The 18446-nt window shown below is 59.1% G+C and overlaps 1 protein-coding gene across 2 annotated transcripts; it reads right to left on the bottom strand.

Moving 5' to 3' along the window:
- Nucleotides 1–361: 361 nt before the first annotated feature.
- Nucleotides 362–10329, bottom strand: STARD3 (StAR related lipid transfer domain containing 3). Of its 2 annotated transcripts, XM_029075200.1 has the most exons (15): nt 10224–10329; nt 9478–9771; nt 7365–7442; nt 7012–7089; nt 6750–6803; nt 5538–5655; nt 5109–5207; nt 4934–4992; nt 3937–4029; nt 3435–3497; nt 3027–3122; nt 2692–2771; nt 2294–2398; nt 1657–1750; nt 362–875 (listed from the first exon to the last, which is right to left on the bottom strand). In XM_029075200.1, the coding sequence occupies exons 2-15, from the start codon at nt 9703–9705 to the stop codon at nt 771–773; spliced, it is 1350 nt and encodes a 449-aa protein (XP_028931033.1). In that variant the 5' UTR covers nt 9706–9771; nt 10224–10329; the 3' UTR covers nt 362–770. The 2 variants fall into 2 exon arrangements, with proteins under 2 accessions (XP_028931033.1, XP_028931035.1); XM_029075202.1 differs by lacking the exon at nt 2692–2771 and having other exon boundaries at nt 788–875.
- Between the last annotated feature and the right edge of the window lie 8117 nt (nt 10330–18446).

Genomic DNA, 18446 nt, shown 5'->3' with positions numbered 1-18446 from the left:
GGGGGGGCCTTGGCAGAGCCCCCGGAGAGAATTGGGACAGAGGGACCGCGGGAGGGGACCGGGGAATGGGGCGGTTCACCCCACCTCCCACCCCCCTAGTCCGTCCTTCCACGTCTCCCAGGCACGGGAACGAGGGCGCTTTGGGATCTGGACTCTCGGACGTTCCCCGCCCCGCTCCCCCGGGGTCACCGGATACCTTTTCCGGTGCCGCCGCCAGGAAACGTGGTCACAGTTCCCAGAACTAAGGCTCACAGCTGCAGGGGAGGGGGAGGGCAGGGAGGGAAAACTCGGGAGGGGGCGGGCCTGCCCCCCACCCCCCTCACCCCCCACGACGCCGGGACGCTGGCCGGGAGGCAGGAGAGCCGCCGGCCCCATAAGGCGCAGAGTTTTAATCAGGTTGGGTTACAGAGTGCACCGGGAACCCTCCCCGTGTCCGTGGAAAAAGGTCCCTGCCTCTTTAAATAATCACTGTAAAAAATTTGCTGGTTGCAGGGGTGGGGGTGGGGGCCCGGTACCGAGCCCCGTCCCCCACGCACTCTGGGTTAGGGGTTTCGTGCGCCCCGCCCCGCCCCCGAGAACCGTACGGCACTGGGAACCCCAAATCAACACCGTGCGGGCGCTGGGCTCCAGTTCAGGGTCGGAGGGCCAAGTCTCTGCTTGGGTGGGGGGAGGTCACGGTGCCCACACGGACCCGAGGGGGGCGGAGGAGGGGGGTCCCCGGGCGGCCGAGGGGCGAGGAAAGAGCACCCGCAGGGGCGAGGAGGGGCTGGCTACGCCCGGGCACACATCTCGCTCACACGCTGCCGCAGGTGGAAGGCGAATTCAAACATGGTGGCCGCCAGGCTCTGGTGGATGAGATAGCGGGGCAGGCGGCCCTGGGCGGAGGGGGGAAGGGGGGAGGAAGTCAGCGGGCTGGAAAGGGTAACCTCAAAATTGCCCCGCCCCAGCTCTCTCTGCCCCCCCGCTCCCTGCTCTGGGTGGGGGTTGGGATAGCGTCCTGGGAGCAGCCCCAGGCCTGGATGGCAGTGGTAGCCCAAGACTAAACGGGTAAAACCTACTTTGACCCTATTGTTTATGATAAATAATAATGGTACTCGATAAGCGCTCACTATGTGCCGAGCACTATTTTAAGCACTGGGGAACATATAAATTGATCAGGTTCGACACAGTCCCTGTCCCACAAGGGGTTCACACTCTCATCCCCATTTTCCAGATGAGGTAACCGAGGCCCAGAGAAGTGAAATGACTTGCCCAAGGTCACACTGCAGGCCTGTGGCGAAGCCGGGTCCTCCGACTCCCAGGCCCGTACTCTAGCCATTAAACCAAGCTCCTTCTTGCCGGGCTCTGCACTAAGCACTGAGTTGGAAACAAGATAATCAGGTTGGGCACAGTCCGTGTCCCACACGGGGCTCACGGGCTTAATCCCCGTTTTACGGATGCAGTAACTGAGGCCCAGAGAAGTGAAGCGACTCGCCCGGTGTCACAGAGCAGCCAAGCAGCAGGGCTGGGTGTAGAACCCAGGTGCTCTGACTCCCAGGCCCGTGCTCTTTCCACTGAGCCACGCTGCCGTCTCCCGCCCCTCCCCGGTTCTTCCCGCTGCACTCCGCCCCTCCTGCTTGGAGGGGTGGCCGCTTGGTAGCCCCCCTACCCCATTACCTTCAGGTCAGTGTTGAGGATCCAGAAGAAGGTGCAGACCGAGGGGTTCCCGGATGACTTCAGCACGACAAAGCCTCCCGGGCCGTTCTCGCCCCTGAGGGGAGGAGAGCGGCAGAGCTGGGGGGTGCTGGACCCCCCTCCCGGCAAAAGCTGCTGGCTCGGACGGCCGGGCGGAGAGAGGGCGGTGGTCCTGGGAGGTAGGGGGCCGGCAGGCCCCCCCCGACGCCCCTCCCGGTCCTGTGCGGGTCTGCCCTCGGCTTCAGGGTCACCGGCTCCCGCTGCCCCCCTCCCGTTCCCCTAATCCTTGGCCAGACTCCTCCACTCTCCCGAGCTGGGCCGCTGAGGATTAGGGGGATTAGGCCTCGGTGGGTGGTGGGACTCAGCTGGGGCCAGAGAACATTGAGGCTGTGGGGTCGGGGGCTGGGGGCGGCGGGAGGAAAGCGGGCAGCGAGAGGGGCCCGGCTCGGCCACGGTTTCGGGGGGGAGACCGGACGCTGGGACCTCCGGTCGGACCGGCGTCCCACCTCCCCGCCCCCCGGCCCGTTTTCTGCCCCACGGGCTGGGGGGAACCGGGCCGGGCCGCCCGTGCCGGCTCCGCCCCCGGGCAGCGGCACCAAGCCGGGTCCAGCCACCTCACCTGACGTATTTGTGCAGCGGGGGCTTGGAGGCGTGGGTGGTGGCGATGCCCGACGACAGGTAGCGGTCTCGTCGCCGCTCGATGCGCCGCACGTTCACGAAATCCCTGCGCCGGAGTGGAGCGGGACCCCGGGGGGTGGGGAGAATGGACAGGAGAGATCCAGAAGGTGGGACGGGGGTGGGTCCCGGAGTCAACGGAGACCCTCCTGGGATCGGGCGAGGGACACCCTCCCCACTCCCCCGGGGACTCGCCGCCGGGGCCCCGGCCCACGGGACCCGACGTGATCTAGCGGATCCCACGCCGATCCAATGGGGGAGAGGCCAGCCGGCCGGGCACCTCCGGCCCTCTCGTGCCAGGTGGGTGGGGGCGGGGGCGGAGGGCCGGGGCGGAGGACGAACCTGGGGGAGATGACCCCGCCGGCGGCGCCCGCCGACACGTCGTAGGAGACGAGCGTGTTGTCCTCCACCCGCTGCAGGATCTGGGGGCGAGTGGGGACCGCAAGGATGGATGCTCTCCAATGCTCCACGCAGCAAAACTGGGGCTCCCCGGGGCCCCCGCCCTTCTCCCTCGGGGGCAGGGGACGGGCCTACCAACTCCGTTGTATCGGACCTCCCGAGCGCTCGGTACAGTGCTCGGCACACAGCGAGCGCACGCCGTCGATGAGGACGATGCCGATGCCGCCCTAGCGGGGGTGACTTGGCTCCCCCGCGGCCTACCGGTGGTGCCCGCTCACCTGGCAGGCGGCCACTGTTTTGTTCCAGAGGATCATCTTCTCGGGCTGCAGGATGACCTCTTGGTAGACCAGCTCCGCCGGGCACTGAAGGAAGGCCTGGGAGGGGAGAGGGGCCGGGTAGGCGGGGAGGGGACCGGAAGGGAGAGGAGGCCGGGGGGTGGTGTCCCGGAGAGGCTGGGATTTGCAGCCTCCCTCATCTCGGAGAGGGGAAGGGGCCCAGCGCTTAGGTCTCCCCTCCCCCGGGGACCCTCAGAGAGGTCCCGTATCTGGACCCGGACGAGTCTCTGGGGAGAAGGCGACCCTGCTCCTTGGGGTGCGGCCCACCCATCGACCGGCTGGAGGGATGGAGTCGGGGGGAAATAGGACCCCCTCCCCCCCATAAGCCCCCTCCCGCACTGGGCCTCTCACCTTCAGGATGAAGGTCTTGCCGTGGAATGGAACTTCAATGGTATAAACGGTGTCCCCATATTCCTGCAGGACGGAAAGGGACCCTGAGCCCCAGGCCTGGCCGACTGTACACACACACACCCACGGCCCCCAGAACAGGGTGGGCAGGCCAGACGGCCGGCTGCTGGGAGGAAAGGCAGCCGGGCTGGCTCGGGACCACCAAGGCCCAGGCGAGGAGGGACTGTGATGTGGCTGCTCTCTCTCTCCCTCCATTCAGGGGTGGGCTGGGAGAAAGGGGAGGTGGGGAGAAAGGAGAGGAGGAGTCGGGAGAGGAGGGGGAAAAGGGGGGAAGGGAGAGGGGAAGACAGAGAAGGGGAAAAGGGAGAGGAGGGGGGAAGGGGGGAAAGGTGGGAGAAAAGGGAAAGGAGGGGGGAGAAGAGGAGGGGGGAGAAGCTTCGTCCCTCCCCCCTCTCCCAGCCCCCCCCCCCCCCCCATGCTCCCCACTTTGGGTGATGACAATCACATTGTTCTTCTCGAATTTCCAGTTCTCCTCCTGGGCCAGGATCTGATCCACCACCTCCATGGCCTCCTTCCCTTGCTGGACGTACTCGCGCTCCTGTTAGCAAGACAACCCCCAACCCCCACCCAGGGTGAATCAGGGACAAGGCAGGAGATGGAAGAGGTGAGGGGGAAGACGAGGGGAAGTTAAGGGGAACAAGTCACAGCTTCTCTGACTCACGGATCCCCTTTCTGGCTCTGGGGGACAGGATGGGGCAGAGTTGCAAGAGCTGGGAGTTGCAAGACAAAACAGAGCTTGTGTCCCTGGGAACAGGATGGGAGGTTGCAAGTCCAGGAGGTCGGGGTAGGGAAGGTTGGTGTCTGTCTGCAAGGCTTTAATAACCTCCTACTACAACGCAGGCCACACACTTTGCTCTAGTGCTAATCTTCTCTCTGTCCTTTGATCTTGCCTATCTAGCCGCTGACCTCTCGCCCTCCTCCTGCCCCTCTCCCGGAACGCCTTCCCTCCTCATTTCCGACAGACTCTTCCCGACTTCAAAGCCTTATTGAAGGCACATCTCCTCCAAGACGCTTCCCTAAGCCCTCCTTTCCTCTTCCTTACTCCCTTGTGTCACTCTGATTTGCTCCCTTTATTCATCCCCCTGCCGAGCCTCACAGCATATCTATAATTTATTTCTATTAATGTCTGTCTCCCCCTCTAGACTGTAAGCTCGTTGTGACCAGAGAATGTGTTATATTGTTATCTTGTCCTCTCCCGACCGTTTAGTACTGTGCTCTGCACACAGTGAGCGCTCAATAAATACAATCGACTGACTGACGGGATTCCCTGGCCAGCTTGCCGCCTGGGCCAGGTAAGGAGAGGGGGGGATAGGGATGGGAAATGGGCCTCCCCCTTTTCCCCTCTGTCCCATGCCCCGTCAACCCTCCATCTTCTCCCAGAGGGTGGGGGCTGGGGTCTCTAGGGCCCGAGGCGGGACATCTGCCCGCCCCCCACCCCGTACCTGAGTGGTTAAGCTTTTCCTCCCGTTGCCTTCGTCTTCGTCGTCTTCATTGTCAGATCCTGGGGGCGAAGGGGAGGGTAGGGGGGGCACCCCAGGTCTCAGAGGGGATCCAGCACCAGTCCCACCCGGCCCTTCTGTCCCCCCGAGTCCAGCCGCCGGCTCCCGTCCGGCTCACCTGCGAAGGACTCCGGGGGCGAGTAGAAATGCCCCTCCGAGAGGGCTCCGGAGAAGAGCAGGGGGCCCCGGGCCGCCGCCGCCTGGGCCGCCAGGTACCCTGTAACACCAAGCCGCGGTTGGTGCCCGCCGCCTCGCTCGGTCACTCAGTCCGCCAGTCAGTCGATCGTATTTACTGAGCGCCTGCTGGGTGAGGACCACTGTACCGAGCGCTTGGGACAGTATAACACCAGAAACGTTCCCTGCTCACAACGAGCTTACACTCTAGAGGGGGAGACGAGCGTTAACAGAAATGAATCAAGGACGGATACGAGCATAAGCACTTGGGGGCTGGGAGGGGGGACGAATCGAGGGGGCAGATCTGGCGAGATGGCCCCGGGAGAGGCCTCCGTTGCCCCCTCTACCACCGCCCTCCGGCCCCCCGGCTCACATCGCTCTTCCTCCGCCTCCTGCGTCAAGACCTTGAAGTCGAGGAACCAGGTCTCCAGCCAGGCGATGACAAAGGACACGATGGGCAGCAGGTAGCCGAAAGCCCCTTTGCTGAACAGCTGGGGAGAGAGGTGGCCGGGGGCCCGCGAGGCCCGTCAGTCAGTCCGTCGGTCCTATTTATCGAGCGCTTACTGTGCGAAGAACACTATTCTAAGCATTTAGGAGAGGTGAGCATGACAATAAGTGGACACATTCCCCGCCCACAATGAGCTTACAGTCTAGAGGGGGAGAGAGACATTAATACAATTAATCAATTACAAATTTGGACCCAAGCGCTGCTGGGATGGGACCCACTGCCCCAAGAGCCACCGGAGGCAGCCCGGGGTGACAGGAGCGGAAATGGGCTCAGTTTGCAGCAGAAGGGATGGAGGGCAGACCTCCCAAGACCTTCCTGATGGGTGGTGGGGGTGAGGGGGTTCCCCAGGGGCGGGTTTGGGCTGGGAGAGGGTCCCAACCGGAGTGAGGGGGGCCGGGTGGAGGCCTGGGCAGGGAAGCCTGGGTTTCTACCCTGGGGGAAGCTGGTGCAGTGAGGATCGCCACGGAAATACGGGAATGTGGAAAGCTGCTGGGCTTTAGCTCCCTTCTGTTTCCTTCCTTTCTTCCTTTTCTCTTCTCCCACTACCTGACTTGCTCCCTTCATTCCTCCCCACTCCCAGCCCCACAGTACCTATGTCCATGTCTGTCACTGATTTATTTCTATTAATGTCTGTCTCCCACTCTAGACTGTAAGCAGCATTATGGGCAGGGACTTGCACAGTAAGTACGATTGACTTATTGACTGACTTTCCAACTATCTTCTGCTCCCAACTTGTTGTGGTCAGGGAATGTGTCCATTATACTGTCATAGTGCACTTTCCTAAGCGCTCAGTACAATGCTCTACACACAGTAAATGCTCAATAAATACGACCGACTCCTGTAATTACTTGCTCGGGCCCCGCCCACCACCGGTCCCACCCCTGGTTCTGCCCTCTCCCCCAGGACGGCCGCTGCGGTCTGGGCGACTCGGTCTAGTCGGGGGCGGGGGGTCAGCAGGGTTTGGGGGTCCCGTCACCCTACTCGCCTTCCCCTGCCCCAAGCCTAACGAGACCCGGGCTCCCCGAAGTCTCACAAAGCTCAGAGCGGGGCTGGGCCCTTGTCGCCGGGACCACTGACCTTGGAGAGGATGACCTTGACGATGAGGAAGGCACTGGACACCAGCGTCGTGATCTGGAGAGGGAGAGGCCGGCAGGATGGACACCCCCAGATACTCCCCCCACAACCCCAGAAGCTGGAGGGGGACAGGGAAGGAGATGGAGGAAGGGAACGGCGGGGAGACGGGAAGGGCACAGGTGGCAGCAGGAGGGGCAGAGGGGGCAAAGAGGGAGACGGGGGGAGCAGAGGCAGAGGGGCGGGGGAGGCAGGCGGGACTCCTTACCGCGATAACCCACCAGTGGCGGAGTCTCAGGATGGCGTACCCCAGCAGCAGCCCGGTGAAGCGGAAGAAGGCCAGGAGCTGGGATGGGACAAATCCCCAGAGAGGGATTTGCCCCCCGCGGCCCCTCTCCCAGCCCCCCATGGCTCCTCCACCTCCGGAGACCACCAAAGGTTGAGACCCTCCGCCCCGAGGCTCAGCAAGGGTCCCTCCCCCAGCCCCCCCAGCTGAGACTCCCTCCAGGATTCCTGTCCCTCCAACCCCCACCAGATTCAAGCTGGCTGCCGTCCTCCCCTCCCCTCCCCTCCTCCTCCTCTGCCCCACCCCACGCCCCCTCCCCAACCCAAGGCACATACAAAGATGTCGAAGAATGACGTTTTGAAGTCGTAGCGGATGATTTCATTTTCCAGGTTCTTCTCGATCCCTGAGTTCGTCTGGGGGTGACGGGGGTGGGGGGACAGGAGGAAGATGGGGCAGTGGGTAGGAGTCTCAAGGCCAAAAGTTGCCCCTCACTCCCAGTCCATCTTGGACCCTAGCCCCGGCCCTGCCTCCCTCTCCCGGGGCTGCTCACCACTGGCATGGGCTGGGCTCAGCGGAGGAGGGAGGGAGAGAGGGAGAGACGGAGGGAGAGGGAGAGAGAGAGAGAGAGAGAGACCCTCATCTCCGGACAGGATGGGCCACTCCCTTCCCGAATATTCCCAGTGAAGGTCAAAGTTGGTGGCCAGGAAGCAGCACGGTCTAACAGTAATAATAATTATGGTATTTGTTAAGCGCTTACTATGTGCCAGGTATTGTACTAAGCGCTGGGGTGGATACAAGCCAATCAGATTGGACGCAGTCCCTGTCCCAAGTGAGGCTCAGCCTCAATCTCCATTTCACAGATGTGGTAACTGAGGCACCGAGAACTAAAGTGACTGTCTAGTGGATAGAGCATGGGCCTGGGAGTCGGAAGGACCTGGCTTCTAATCCCGCCTCCACCATTTGTCTGCTGGGTGATCTTGGGCAAGTCCCTTCACTTCTCTGGGCCTCAGTTCCCTCATCTGTAAATTGGGGATTCAGAATGTGAGCCCTACGTGGGCCAGGGACTGTGTCCACCTTAATTTGCTTTTATCCACCCCGGCACTTAGTAGAGTGCCTGGCACAAAGTAAGCGCTTAACAAATACAATTATTATCAACAAATGCCGAAATTATTATTATTATTATTATTATTATGTCAGAGCCCTCCCTCTCCCGTCCCCAGGCCCCAGATACCCAGCCGCCTGTCTACTCTTAACCGCGCTGCCACGAGCCAGCCACCCGAGACCAGCCCCTGCCTCCAAACCGGGGTCAGTAGCTGAGCTGAGGGGGACCCAGGAGCTGGGAGGGGCGGGGGAAGGCTCTCGTGGTCTGCATGGGGGACAGAGGGGGGTGCTGAGCTGGAAAATGGACGACCCGACCGGGGGCCATTCCTCTCCGCCTTCCCTGGAAACCATCCGCTGGGAAAGGCGGGGCGGAAGGGAGAGGTCAGATGGCGCCCCGGGTCCCCAGCCCATCGATCGGGTTGGGGTATAATGGGAGAAATCCATCAGCCGCGGAGCCCGGGGACGGGCCATCCGTCACCCGGACGGGCTGGCTTCCTCCCGCCCCGCAGAGTACCCCCCCCGTCCCCCTCCTCGCCTCCGCCACTGACCTCCCTCCCATCCAGAGGTGCTCCCACCCCCGAGGAGCGCCCAGCCTTGCCCAACTCTCGGACCCCACCCGAGCGTCTCCGACAGGGATGAGAAAGGCCTCCGCCGAAGGGGTCTTTGAAGCCTGTCTTCCCCATCCCTCCCCCGCCAATGCACCCTAAAATCCCTGCCCTTTTCTTCCCTCTGGGCTCGGAATGAAAAGTGGGTACTTCTACACTGGGAATCAGGGTGATTTACTGGGCGGCACATGGGCCTGGGCGTCAGAAGGACCTGGGTTCTAATCCCAGCTCCGCGCCTTGTCTGCTGTGGGACCTTGGGCAATCACTTCACTTCTCCGGACCCCAGATACCTCATCGGTACAATGCGGATTGAGACGGTGAGCCCTATTTGGGGACGTGGACTGTGTCCAACCTGATTACTTTGCATCTACCCCAGCGCTTAGAACAGAGCGTGGCACATGGTAAGCCCTTAACAAATATCATAAAAGGACTACTGCCTGGGCCACTTGGGGGTGAGGCTTGTCCCAGTTATGGAAAAGTGGGGGTGGGGGTGGGGGGTGAGAGAATGAGAATGGGAGAGCAGGAGGGGAGGGAGAGCTTAACAAATTTCACTATCATTATCATCGTTATTAGGCAGACCGATAGCCGCCCTCTCGGTGGACATCTCTACAGGCCAGAGGTTAACCTGTCCAATCCCCTGTGCCCCCGCAGGAAGGCCCCGCCGCAGCCGGTTCGGGGCCCCCACCCCGAGATTCCCCTTAGCCCCCCAGTCCCCGCCACCGCCCCAGGTCCCCCGGCTCACGTTCAGCTCGATGATCCAGAGCAGCGAGATGAAGAGCAGGTCGAAGGTGACGAAGAGGCAGAAAGTGCGGCGTACGGCGGAGATGGCCTTGCTCTGGGCGGGCAGCAATAAGCCGCGCGGCGAGAAGGTCCGGCTCTGGCCCTGGGAGAACGAGGTGCCCAGAGAGGCCACGGCGGGCAGGCTCCGCTCCAGGTCCCGCGGCGACGGCGCCCCGGGCGGCTTGCTCATCCTCCCGCGTCCCGGGCCGGGCGCCAAGCGGGCGGGGCGGGCGGGCACCGGGGCTCAGCGGTTCATCTGGGCAGGCGGGACGAGCGCAGGGGAGACCCGGGTGATGATGATAACAACAATAATCACAATAATTATGGTACTTGTTAAGCACTTACTACGCGCCAACCACCGTTCTAAGCGCTGGGGTAGACACAAGGTCGGACACGGTCCCTGTCCCCCTTGGGGCTCACACGTGGGGCTCCCCATTTTTCAGATGAGGGAACTGAGGCCCAGAGAAGTGAAGTGACTTGCCCGGGGGTCACACGGCAGACACGTGGCGGAGCCGGGATTAGAATCCAGGTCCCTCTGACTCCCAGGCCCGAGCTCTATCCTCTAAGAAGTGCTACTTCTCAATGCTCCCAGGATCCCCACTCCCGCCCAAGCGTCTGGGGGAAAGAGGACGCCTGGGTTCTGGTCTCAATTCTGTCCCTCTCGGGGGTTTCGATTTCTCCTTGCCGAGAGGGAAGCTCCCTCCTTACCCGGAGATCTCCCACACTCAAAGCGACAGGGAGCCGCTGCTTGGAGAAGCAGCGTGACCTGGTGGAAAGAGCACCGGCTCGGGAGTCAGAAGACGTGGGTTCTAGTCCCGGCTCCGCCACTTGTCTGCTTTGTGACCTCGGACGAGCCACTTGTCTTCTCCGGCCTCAGTTACCTCATCTGTAAAACGGGGATTAAAACTGTGAGACCCACGTGGGACAATCCGATTACCTTGTATCTACCCCACTGCTTAGAACGGCGCTTGGCACAGGGTAGGCACTTAACAAATAACAAATACCATAAAAAACCAAAAAAACAGGCCCAGGGGATAGGAGGAGGGCATGTCCTTTTCACAGTGCTTAGTGAAGTGCCTGGCACATAGTAAGCAATTAACAAATACCATATCTATATATTTATATGTATACACACACACATATATATATATATTTAAATCTGAGGTTTTGCCCAACCTCTTCCAGATCCGCACCCTGATTTCTTCCAGACCACAGGTCCCGCCTGTTGGAGCAGAAGCATTCAGCTCTACGGCTCTGGTGCCAGCTCAGGGGGAGAGCAGGCCAGAGAGGGTCTCCCTGACGGGAGGGGGGGGTCCGACACCCGGCCTGAGGGGGGGCAGAATCCTGGCAGCGGGTGCTGGCTGCCCCCAGACTCCCTGCCCCTCTCCCCCTGCCCCCTCAGACTCCTTTAGTTCTTTTGTTTACTGTCTGACTCCCCGGAGTTCAGTGCAGCAGCTAGAGAAGGAGGGAGTGGGAGGGAGAGTATAGCCCAATCTACTGTCCCCTCCCCACTCCCCCAGAGCTCCTACAATCCCACCAGGGGGAGGGGGTTCAAGGTGGGAAGCCTTCAGGGCGGAGGAGGGCCAGGCCGGGACTTGGATCCCCTTCCCTCACACACTAAGCTCCTCATCTACCAGGCCCGTGGACAGGAAACCATCACTGACGGGCCCAGAGAGGTTGAGAAATTTGGTCCGGGAACCCAGGAAACAGACAGGAAACCCGGACTGCCGAGCGCCCTGCCCCCGACCCAGGTTTCCCCATCGCCGGCCCGGCTGTCGCCACCCCTGGCCCCGTCGCATCCAGGTGGGAAGAGGGCATCTGATTCGACCCGCTGCCCCCGGGCAGTCTCTCACCCCACCCAATCTAACCGGCAAGCCTCTCTCCCGGGATTTCCGTCCCCTACCGGGTACCCCGACGGCGCAGCACTCTCGGCCCTTCAACTCCGACCCCCTGGGGAAAGTCAGGGCTGGACGGAGGCCGGGCGGGTGGCTCGGCCGGCTGCCATCTTGGGTCCCGTGACCCCCCCCCCCCGTCCCCGGAGGGAGCACAATGACGGTCTGTGTCCACACTCTCAACGTCCGGCCTCCCTCGGGCTGGGCTGGGGGCGGGAGGGCTCGGCCGGCCATCTCCCCCGGTCCCGCCTCTCCCCGCGGGGACCCCGGAAGCAGGCGAGATGGCACCCGGCACCCCAAGAGGGGAGCCGCTCGAGTGCAGGAGGATCCCTTAGAGCGAAGCCAAAGGCCCAGGACTCGGCCACAGGGAAGCCGTCGGTATGGCCGCCTTCTCTAAAATGACCAGATTATGCACGGGGGCCTGGACTTCGCTCTAAGAGGGCTCTGTTCCCATCCAGTCCCATCCCAACCCGGCCTAATGGATCGAGCCTGGACCTGGGAGTCGGAAGGACCTGGGTTCTAATCCCGGCTCTGCCGCTTGTCTGCTGTGTGACCTTAGGCAAGTCGCTACGCTTCTCTGGGCCTCAGTTAACTTGTCTCTAAAATGGGGATTAAAACTGTGAGCTCCAGGTGGGACAGGGACTGGGACCAACCTGATTAGCTTATATCTATCCCAGCGCTTAGTACAGTGCCAAGAACATAGTAAGAGCTTTACAAACACCATGAGAACAAAAATACGGTTCTTCTCCAGGACCAAGCTCGTAGGCTACCAGGCCTCTCTGAAGCCCATCTGTCCGTACAGATGCTCTCACCCACCAGGAACGGGCCACAGAAGATGGACAGGAGTGGGGGAGAGAGGGAAGGCCAAGCATTTAGTACAGTGCTTTGCACACAGTAAGTGCTCAATAAATATGATATTGAATGAATGAATGAAAGGGAAGGGAGCGGGGTCTGACAACGGGCACCTGCCTCGGTCTCTCTCTTCCGTGGTGCTCTGAGTCCTGTGCCCAGCCTGCTCAGGGAGGACTGGCTCTCTGGTCAGCGGTTGCTCAGGGCAAGCAGCACGGAATTAGGGTAGCCCAGCGGAAAGCGCACGGGCCTGGGAGTCAGAGGAGAGAAGCGAAGCACCTTGCCCAAGGTCCCACACCAGACAAGTGGTGGGGCTGGGATTAGAACTCAGGTCCTTCCTTCATTCAATTGTATTTATTGAGTGCTTGCTCTGTGCAGAGCACTGTACTAAGGGCTTGGAAGTACAAATCAGCAATAAAGAGAAATAATCCCTGCCCAAAATGGGCTTACAGTCTAGAAGGGGGGAGACAGACATCAATAGCATCACTATAAAGAGAATTAGATATACGCATCAAAACAAGTAAACAGGCATTACTTTAAATAGAATTATAGATATATACGTATATACACAAGTGCTGTGGGGCGGGGGTGGGGAAGAGCAAAGGGAGTGAGTCGGGGTGATGGGGAGTGAAGGGGGAGCTGAGGCAAAGGGGGACAGTCTGGGAAGGCCTCTTGGAGGAGGTGAGCTTTCAGGAGGGCTTTGAAGGGGGGGAGTGTGATTGACGGAGATGAGGAGGGAGGGCATTCCAGGTCAGGGGTAGGAAGCGGGCCAGGGGTCGACGGCGGGACTGCCGAGGAGGAGGCACAGTGAGAAGGAGAGCGGCAGAGGAGCGGAGTGTGCGGGCTGGGCCGTAGGTGAAGAGAAGGGAGGTGAGGGAAGAGAGGGCAAGGGGAGAGAGAGCCTTGACCAAGAGTGAGGAGTTTGGGTTTGACACGGAGCTTGACAGGCAAGCGCTGGAGATTTTTGAGGAAGGGGGTGAAAAGCCCAGAACATTGTGACTCCCGGGACCTGGCTGCAGTCACTAGGCTTCCCTGAGCAGGGCCCCTGCCTGACCCTCAACGGGGAAGTGAACCCTGGAGGAGGAAGGAAGATGGTGGCCAGGTTCCCGGCACATGTCCCCACACCGGCCCCGTCTGGCCCCTCACCGTTTCCCGCTCGTGGACACAGATCCCGGTCCCCACGGGCTCCGGCTCGGACAGGGGCTCACGCGGAGATACCGGGAGGGGAGGCGGGGTGGGCAGGGAGGGAAGGGTTGTGGCCAGCTAAGAGCCCAGCCCCCACTCTTCCAGGCCACATGACCCCCTGGCCGCTCAGCTCCTCCATGACGGGAGAGGAAGCTCGGAGGCAGAGGAGTAAAGTCACAGTCCCCGCTAGCCCACGGGGCCACCAGTCACGTGCGGCCCGGCTCCCGACGGACAATTGGCCGGCATCGTCCCACCCCCTCGGTTTAGATCTGAACCGGGCCGAACCAGATCAGCTTGACCCAAGGCACCCGGGGCGATGGGAGCCGGGTGAGGCCGAGGGATGGAGGTCCACACCCTGGGGTCCTCTGCCCTCAGGCACGGCATCCCACGAGGGCATTCCCAGATCATGGAATTCCGACCGGTTCTTCCCCCCTCCCAGCCCCACCCCTATATGTCCATTTAGGTCATTTATTTATTTGTATTGATGTCGGTCTCCCCGGCTCTAAACTGTAAGCTCACTGTGGGCAGGGAATATGTCCATTTATTGTTGGATTGTACTCTCCCAGGCGCTTAGTACAGCGCTTTGAACACAGTAGCGCTCAATAGGTACAAGTGAATGAATGAATGAATGACCGACCGGTCATGAGGGGCTCAGAGCCACAGGGAGGGGTGGAGGTTGGTGGGCTCCCCAATTCTTCCAGGCTATACATAGGGGGTCCGCACCAGCCCCTCAGTGGAGACGGGTCCAATCTGCTGCCGGGAGGTGGGGTCCCGCTCAGGGAAGGATCCCGATTTCAGACTCTCAGGTAAATGGAGGTCCATCTGCCCTTCTGCTTCACCCCTACCCCTGAAACTCGCCCCTTCAAGCACCCCAAAGATCCCGTTGTTGGGTAGGGAGTGTCTCTATTTGTTGCTGAAATATACTTTCCAAGCAGTTGGTACAGTGCTCTGCACACAGTAAGCGCTCAATAAATACCATTGAATGAATGGAGCACGGGCCTGGGAGTCAGAAGGACCTGGGTTCTAATCCCAGCTCCACCACTTTTCTGTTCTGTGGTCCTGGGTAAGTCACTTCATCTCTCCAGGTCTCAGTTATCTCGTCTGTAAAGTGGGGATTAAGACGGTGAGCCCCATGTGAGACATGGACCGCATCCAAGTTGATTTGCTCGTGTGGTACCCCAGAGCTTAGTACAGTGCCTAGCGCATAGTCAATGCATAACAAATACCACAATTATTATTATTAAATATAAGATAATCAGGTTGGACACAATCCCTGTCCCACATGGGGTTTTCAGTCTAAGTCTTTTAGACTGTGAGCCCGTTGTTGGGCAGCGATTGTCTCTATCTGTTGCCGAATTGTACATTCCAAGCGCTTAGTATCGTCCTCTGCACATAGTAAGTGCTCAATAAATGACTGAATGAATGAATCATCATTTAATCCCCATTTTGCAGATGTGGAAACTGAGACCCCTCTGTCCCCCCTAAAAGGGTCCCCCAACACCCCGAGGCTTGCGATCCTCTTCCTGCAGCCCCCTCCCTAGCCCCCGGGGGAGTGTCTTTAAGTGGCTCAGTGGAAGGAGCCTGGACTTGGGAGTCAGAGGTCGTGGGTTCTAATCCCAGCTCCGCCGCTTGCCAGCTGTGTCACTTGGGGCAAGTCACTTCACTGGGCCTCAGTTCCCTCATCTGTGAAATGGGGATTAAAACTGTGAGCCCCACGTGGGACAACCTGATCACCTTGTATCCCTCCAGCGCTTAGAACAGTGCTTTGCCTATAGTAAGCGCTTAAAAAATACTGCCATTATAATTACTATTATATATATATGCATACAGACACATACCTTCTCATATTTTTCTCTCTTTCTTTCTCTCTCTGTATCTCCCCCAGCGCTCAGAACAGTGCTCGGCACATAGTAAGCGCTTAACAAATATTCAATAGTATTTATTGAGCGCTTACTATGTGCCGAGCACTGTACCAACTGCTTGGAAAGTATATTTCAGCAACAAATAGAGACACTCCCTACCCAACAACGGCAACAGATACAGTCCCTGCCCAACAACAGGCTCACAGTCTAAGTCATGATGGTATTTGTTAAACGGGCTTACAGCCTAATAACAAATACCAACATTATTATTATTACATATATATATGCATGTGTGTCTGCATATATTTGTCTATATTTACATGCATACACAGCCCGTCAATAGGCCGGGATGGTCTCTGTTGCCGACCTGTCCATTCCGAGCGCTCAGTCCATGCTCGTATTTAATAAGTACGATTAAATGACTCTATTCTCCTTTTTTTCCCCCCTTCCCCCTGCGGCGGAGAGGAGGTGCGGGGGAGATCATGGGGGGGGGTGGTCACGGCAGGTCCCAAGGGGGAAGGTGGGGGGGCGGTATTTGGGGCGGAACCCCTGCGGTGGGGGAAGGGGAGCGGGACGGACGAGGGGGAGGGACGGACCGGGGGGGGAGGGGGCGGCCGGACAGGCCGGCGGGGGGCGGAATGGCGTCCGGCCTCCGTCCCCGCGCCCCCACGGGTCCTACCTGCTCCTGCGGGCGGCGGCGGCGGCGGCGACGGGGGGCTCGGCCCGCTTGCCCGGGCCCGGCCTTCCCCAGCCCGGCAGCCGCTCCGACCGGAAGTCGCCCTCCTCCGGCGGCTCCCACTTCCGGGAGCGACCCCGCCCTCCTCCCCCGCCTCTCACGCCCCCTGCTGGACACGCCCCGTAGGCCACGCCCCCTGCTAGAATAATAATGTTCAGCGCTTACTAGGTGCCGAGGACTGTTCTAAGCGCCGGGGGAGATACAGGGTCATCGGGTTGGCCCACGTGAGGCTCACAGTCTTCGTCCCCGTTTTCCAGATGAGGTCACTGAGGCCCAGAGAAGTGAAGCGACTTGCCCACAGTCACCCAGCTGACAAGTGGCAGAGCCGGGAGTCGAACTCACGACCTCTGACTCCCAAGCCCGGGCTCTTTCCACTGAGCCACGCTGCTTCTCTAATCTTGGTATTTGTTAAGCGCTTACTGTGTGCAGAGCACTGTTCTGAGCGCTGGGGGAGATACAGGGTCATCAGGTTGTTCCACATGAGGCTCACAGTCTTAATCCCCATTCTACAGATGAGGTAACTGAGGCACATTGCTACTGTTTCTGTCTGTCTCCCCCCGATTACATTGTAAGCCCGTCAAAGGGCAGGGACTGTCTCTATCTGTTACCGATTTGTCCATTCCAAACGCTTAGTACGGTGCTCTGCACAGAGTAAGCGCTCAATAAATACTATTGAATGAATGAATGAATATAATCATAATAATGTTGGTATTTGTTAAGCGCTTACTACGTGCAGAGCAGTGTTCTAAACGCTGGGAGAGATACAGGTCCATCAGGTTGTCCTACGTGGGGCTCACAGTTTTCATCCCCATTTGACAGATGAGGGAACTGAGGCATAGAGAAGGGAAGGGACTTGCCCAAGGTCACAAAGCTGACACGTGGCGGAGTCGGGATTCGAACCCATGAACTCTGGGCTACGCCCCCTGCTGGCCACGCCCCCACATGCCTTGTAGGCCACGCCCCTACAGAGCTCGCCTCCTCCAAGAGGCCTTCCCAGACTGAGCTACCCCTAATAAGAATAATAATAATGTTGGTATTTGTTAAGCGCTTACCATGTGCAGAGCACTGTTCTAAGCGCTGGATAGAGGGTCATCAGGTTGTCCCACATGAGGCTCACAGTCTTCATCCTCATTTTCCAGATGAGGTAACTGAGGCACAGAGAAGGGAAGTGACCTGCCCATAGTCACACAGCTGACAGGTGGCAGAGCCGAAATTCGAACCCATGACCTCTGGCGCCCAAGCCCGGGCTCTTTCCACTGAGCCACGCTGCAGAGTATTGTACTAAGCGCTTGGAATGGACAATTCGGCAACAGATAGAGACCATCCCTGACCAACAATGGGCTCAAAGTCTAAATGGGGGCGACAGGCAGCAAAACAAAACAGAACAAAACAAAACATCCCCTGGTTCAGGGCAGAACAAGGGGGATGGATGGCGGAAAGGATGCACGGAGAATGTACTAATAGTAACAATAATAATAATTGTACTATTTTGTAAACACTTACTATGAGCGAGGCACTGTACTAAGTGCTGAGGTGGCGTCAAGCAAATTGGGTTGGACGGGGTCCCTGTCCCTCATGCGGCTCACAGACTCAATCCCCATTTAACAGATGAAATACCTGAGGCACAGAGAAGTGAAGTGACTCACCCAAGGCCACACCGCAGACAAGTGGCAGAGCAGGGATTAGAACCCATGATTTTCTGACTCCCAGGCCTTTGCTCTATCCACTACACCATGCTGCTACTACTTAATAATAATAATAATAATAATTGTGGTATTTGTTAGGTGCTTACTATGTAACTATGGCATAGATATTCATTCAATCGCATTTACTGAGCGGTTACTGTATACAAAGCATTGTACTAAGCGCAGACCGTAAGCTTATTGTGGGCAGAGAATGTGCCTGTTTATAATTATAGTAATAATAATTCTGGTATTTATCAAGCGCTTACTGTGTGCCAGGCACTGTACTAAGCACTGGGGCGGATACGAGCAAATCTGGTTGGATATAGTCCCTGTCCCATGTGGGGCTTATAGTCCCGATCCCCATTTTACAGATGAGGTAAGTGAGGACCAGAGAAGCGAAGTGACTTGCCCAATGTCACACAGCAGACAGATGGTGGAGTTGGGATCAGAACCCACAACCGTCTGATTCCCAGCCCCGTGTTCTATCCACTGCCCCAGGCTGCATTGTCCTCTCCCAAGCGCTTAGTACAGTAATCTGCACATAGTAAGCACTCAATAAATACGATTGAATACGACAACAAATAGACACATTCCCTGCCCACAACACAGTAGAGGGATACAAGATAGAGGGGTTGCACACAGTCCCTTATAGGGCTCACAGCCTTAATCCTCATTTTCCAGATGAGGGAACTGAGGTCCAGAGAAGTGAAGCGACTTGCTCA

This window comes from Ornithorhynchus anatinus, chromosome 11 (assembly GCF_004115215.2).
Source record: "Ornithorhynchus anatinus isolate Pmale09 chromosome 11, mOrnAna1.pri.v4, whole genome shotgun sequence".
NCBI classification, from domain to species: domain Eukaryota; kingdom Metazoa; phylum Chordata; class Mammalia; order Monotremata; family Ornithorhynchidae; genus Ornithorhynchus; species Ornithorhynchus anatinus.
This window is presented reverse-complemented; position numbering and strand designations above follow the sequence as displayed.

Bases quoted from the DNA above. Each gene is read 5' to 3' on its own strand.
- STARD3 (XM_029075200.1), bottom strand. From the start codon at position 9,705: ATGAGCAAGCCGCCCGGGGCGCCGTCGCCGCGGGACCTGGAGCGGAGC. The intron at 4,030-4,933 runs GTACGGGGTGGG...TCTTGCTAACAG, and splicing joins GGAAAAGCTTAACCACTCAG to GAGCGCGAGTACGTCCAGCA. The intron at 1,751-2,293 runs GTGAGGTGGCTG...TCCTCCCCTCAG, and splicing joins CCGCTGCACAAATACGTCAG to GGGCGAGAACGGCCCGGGAG.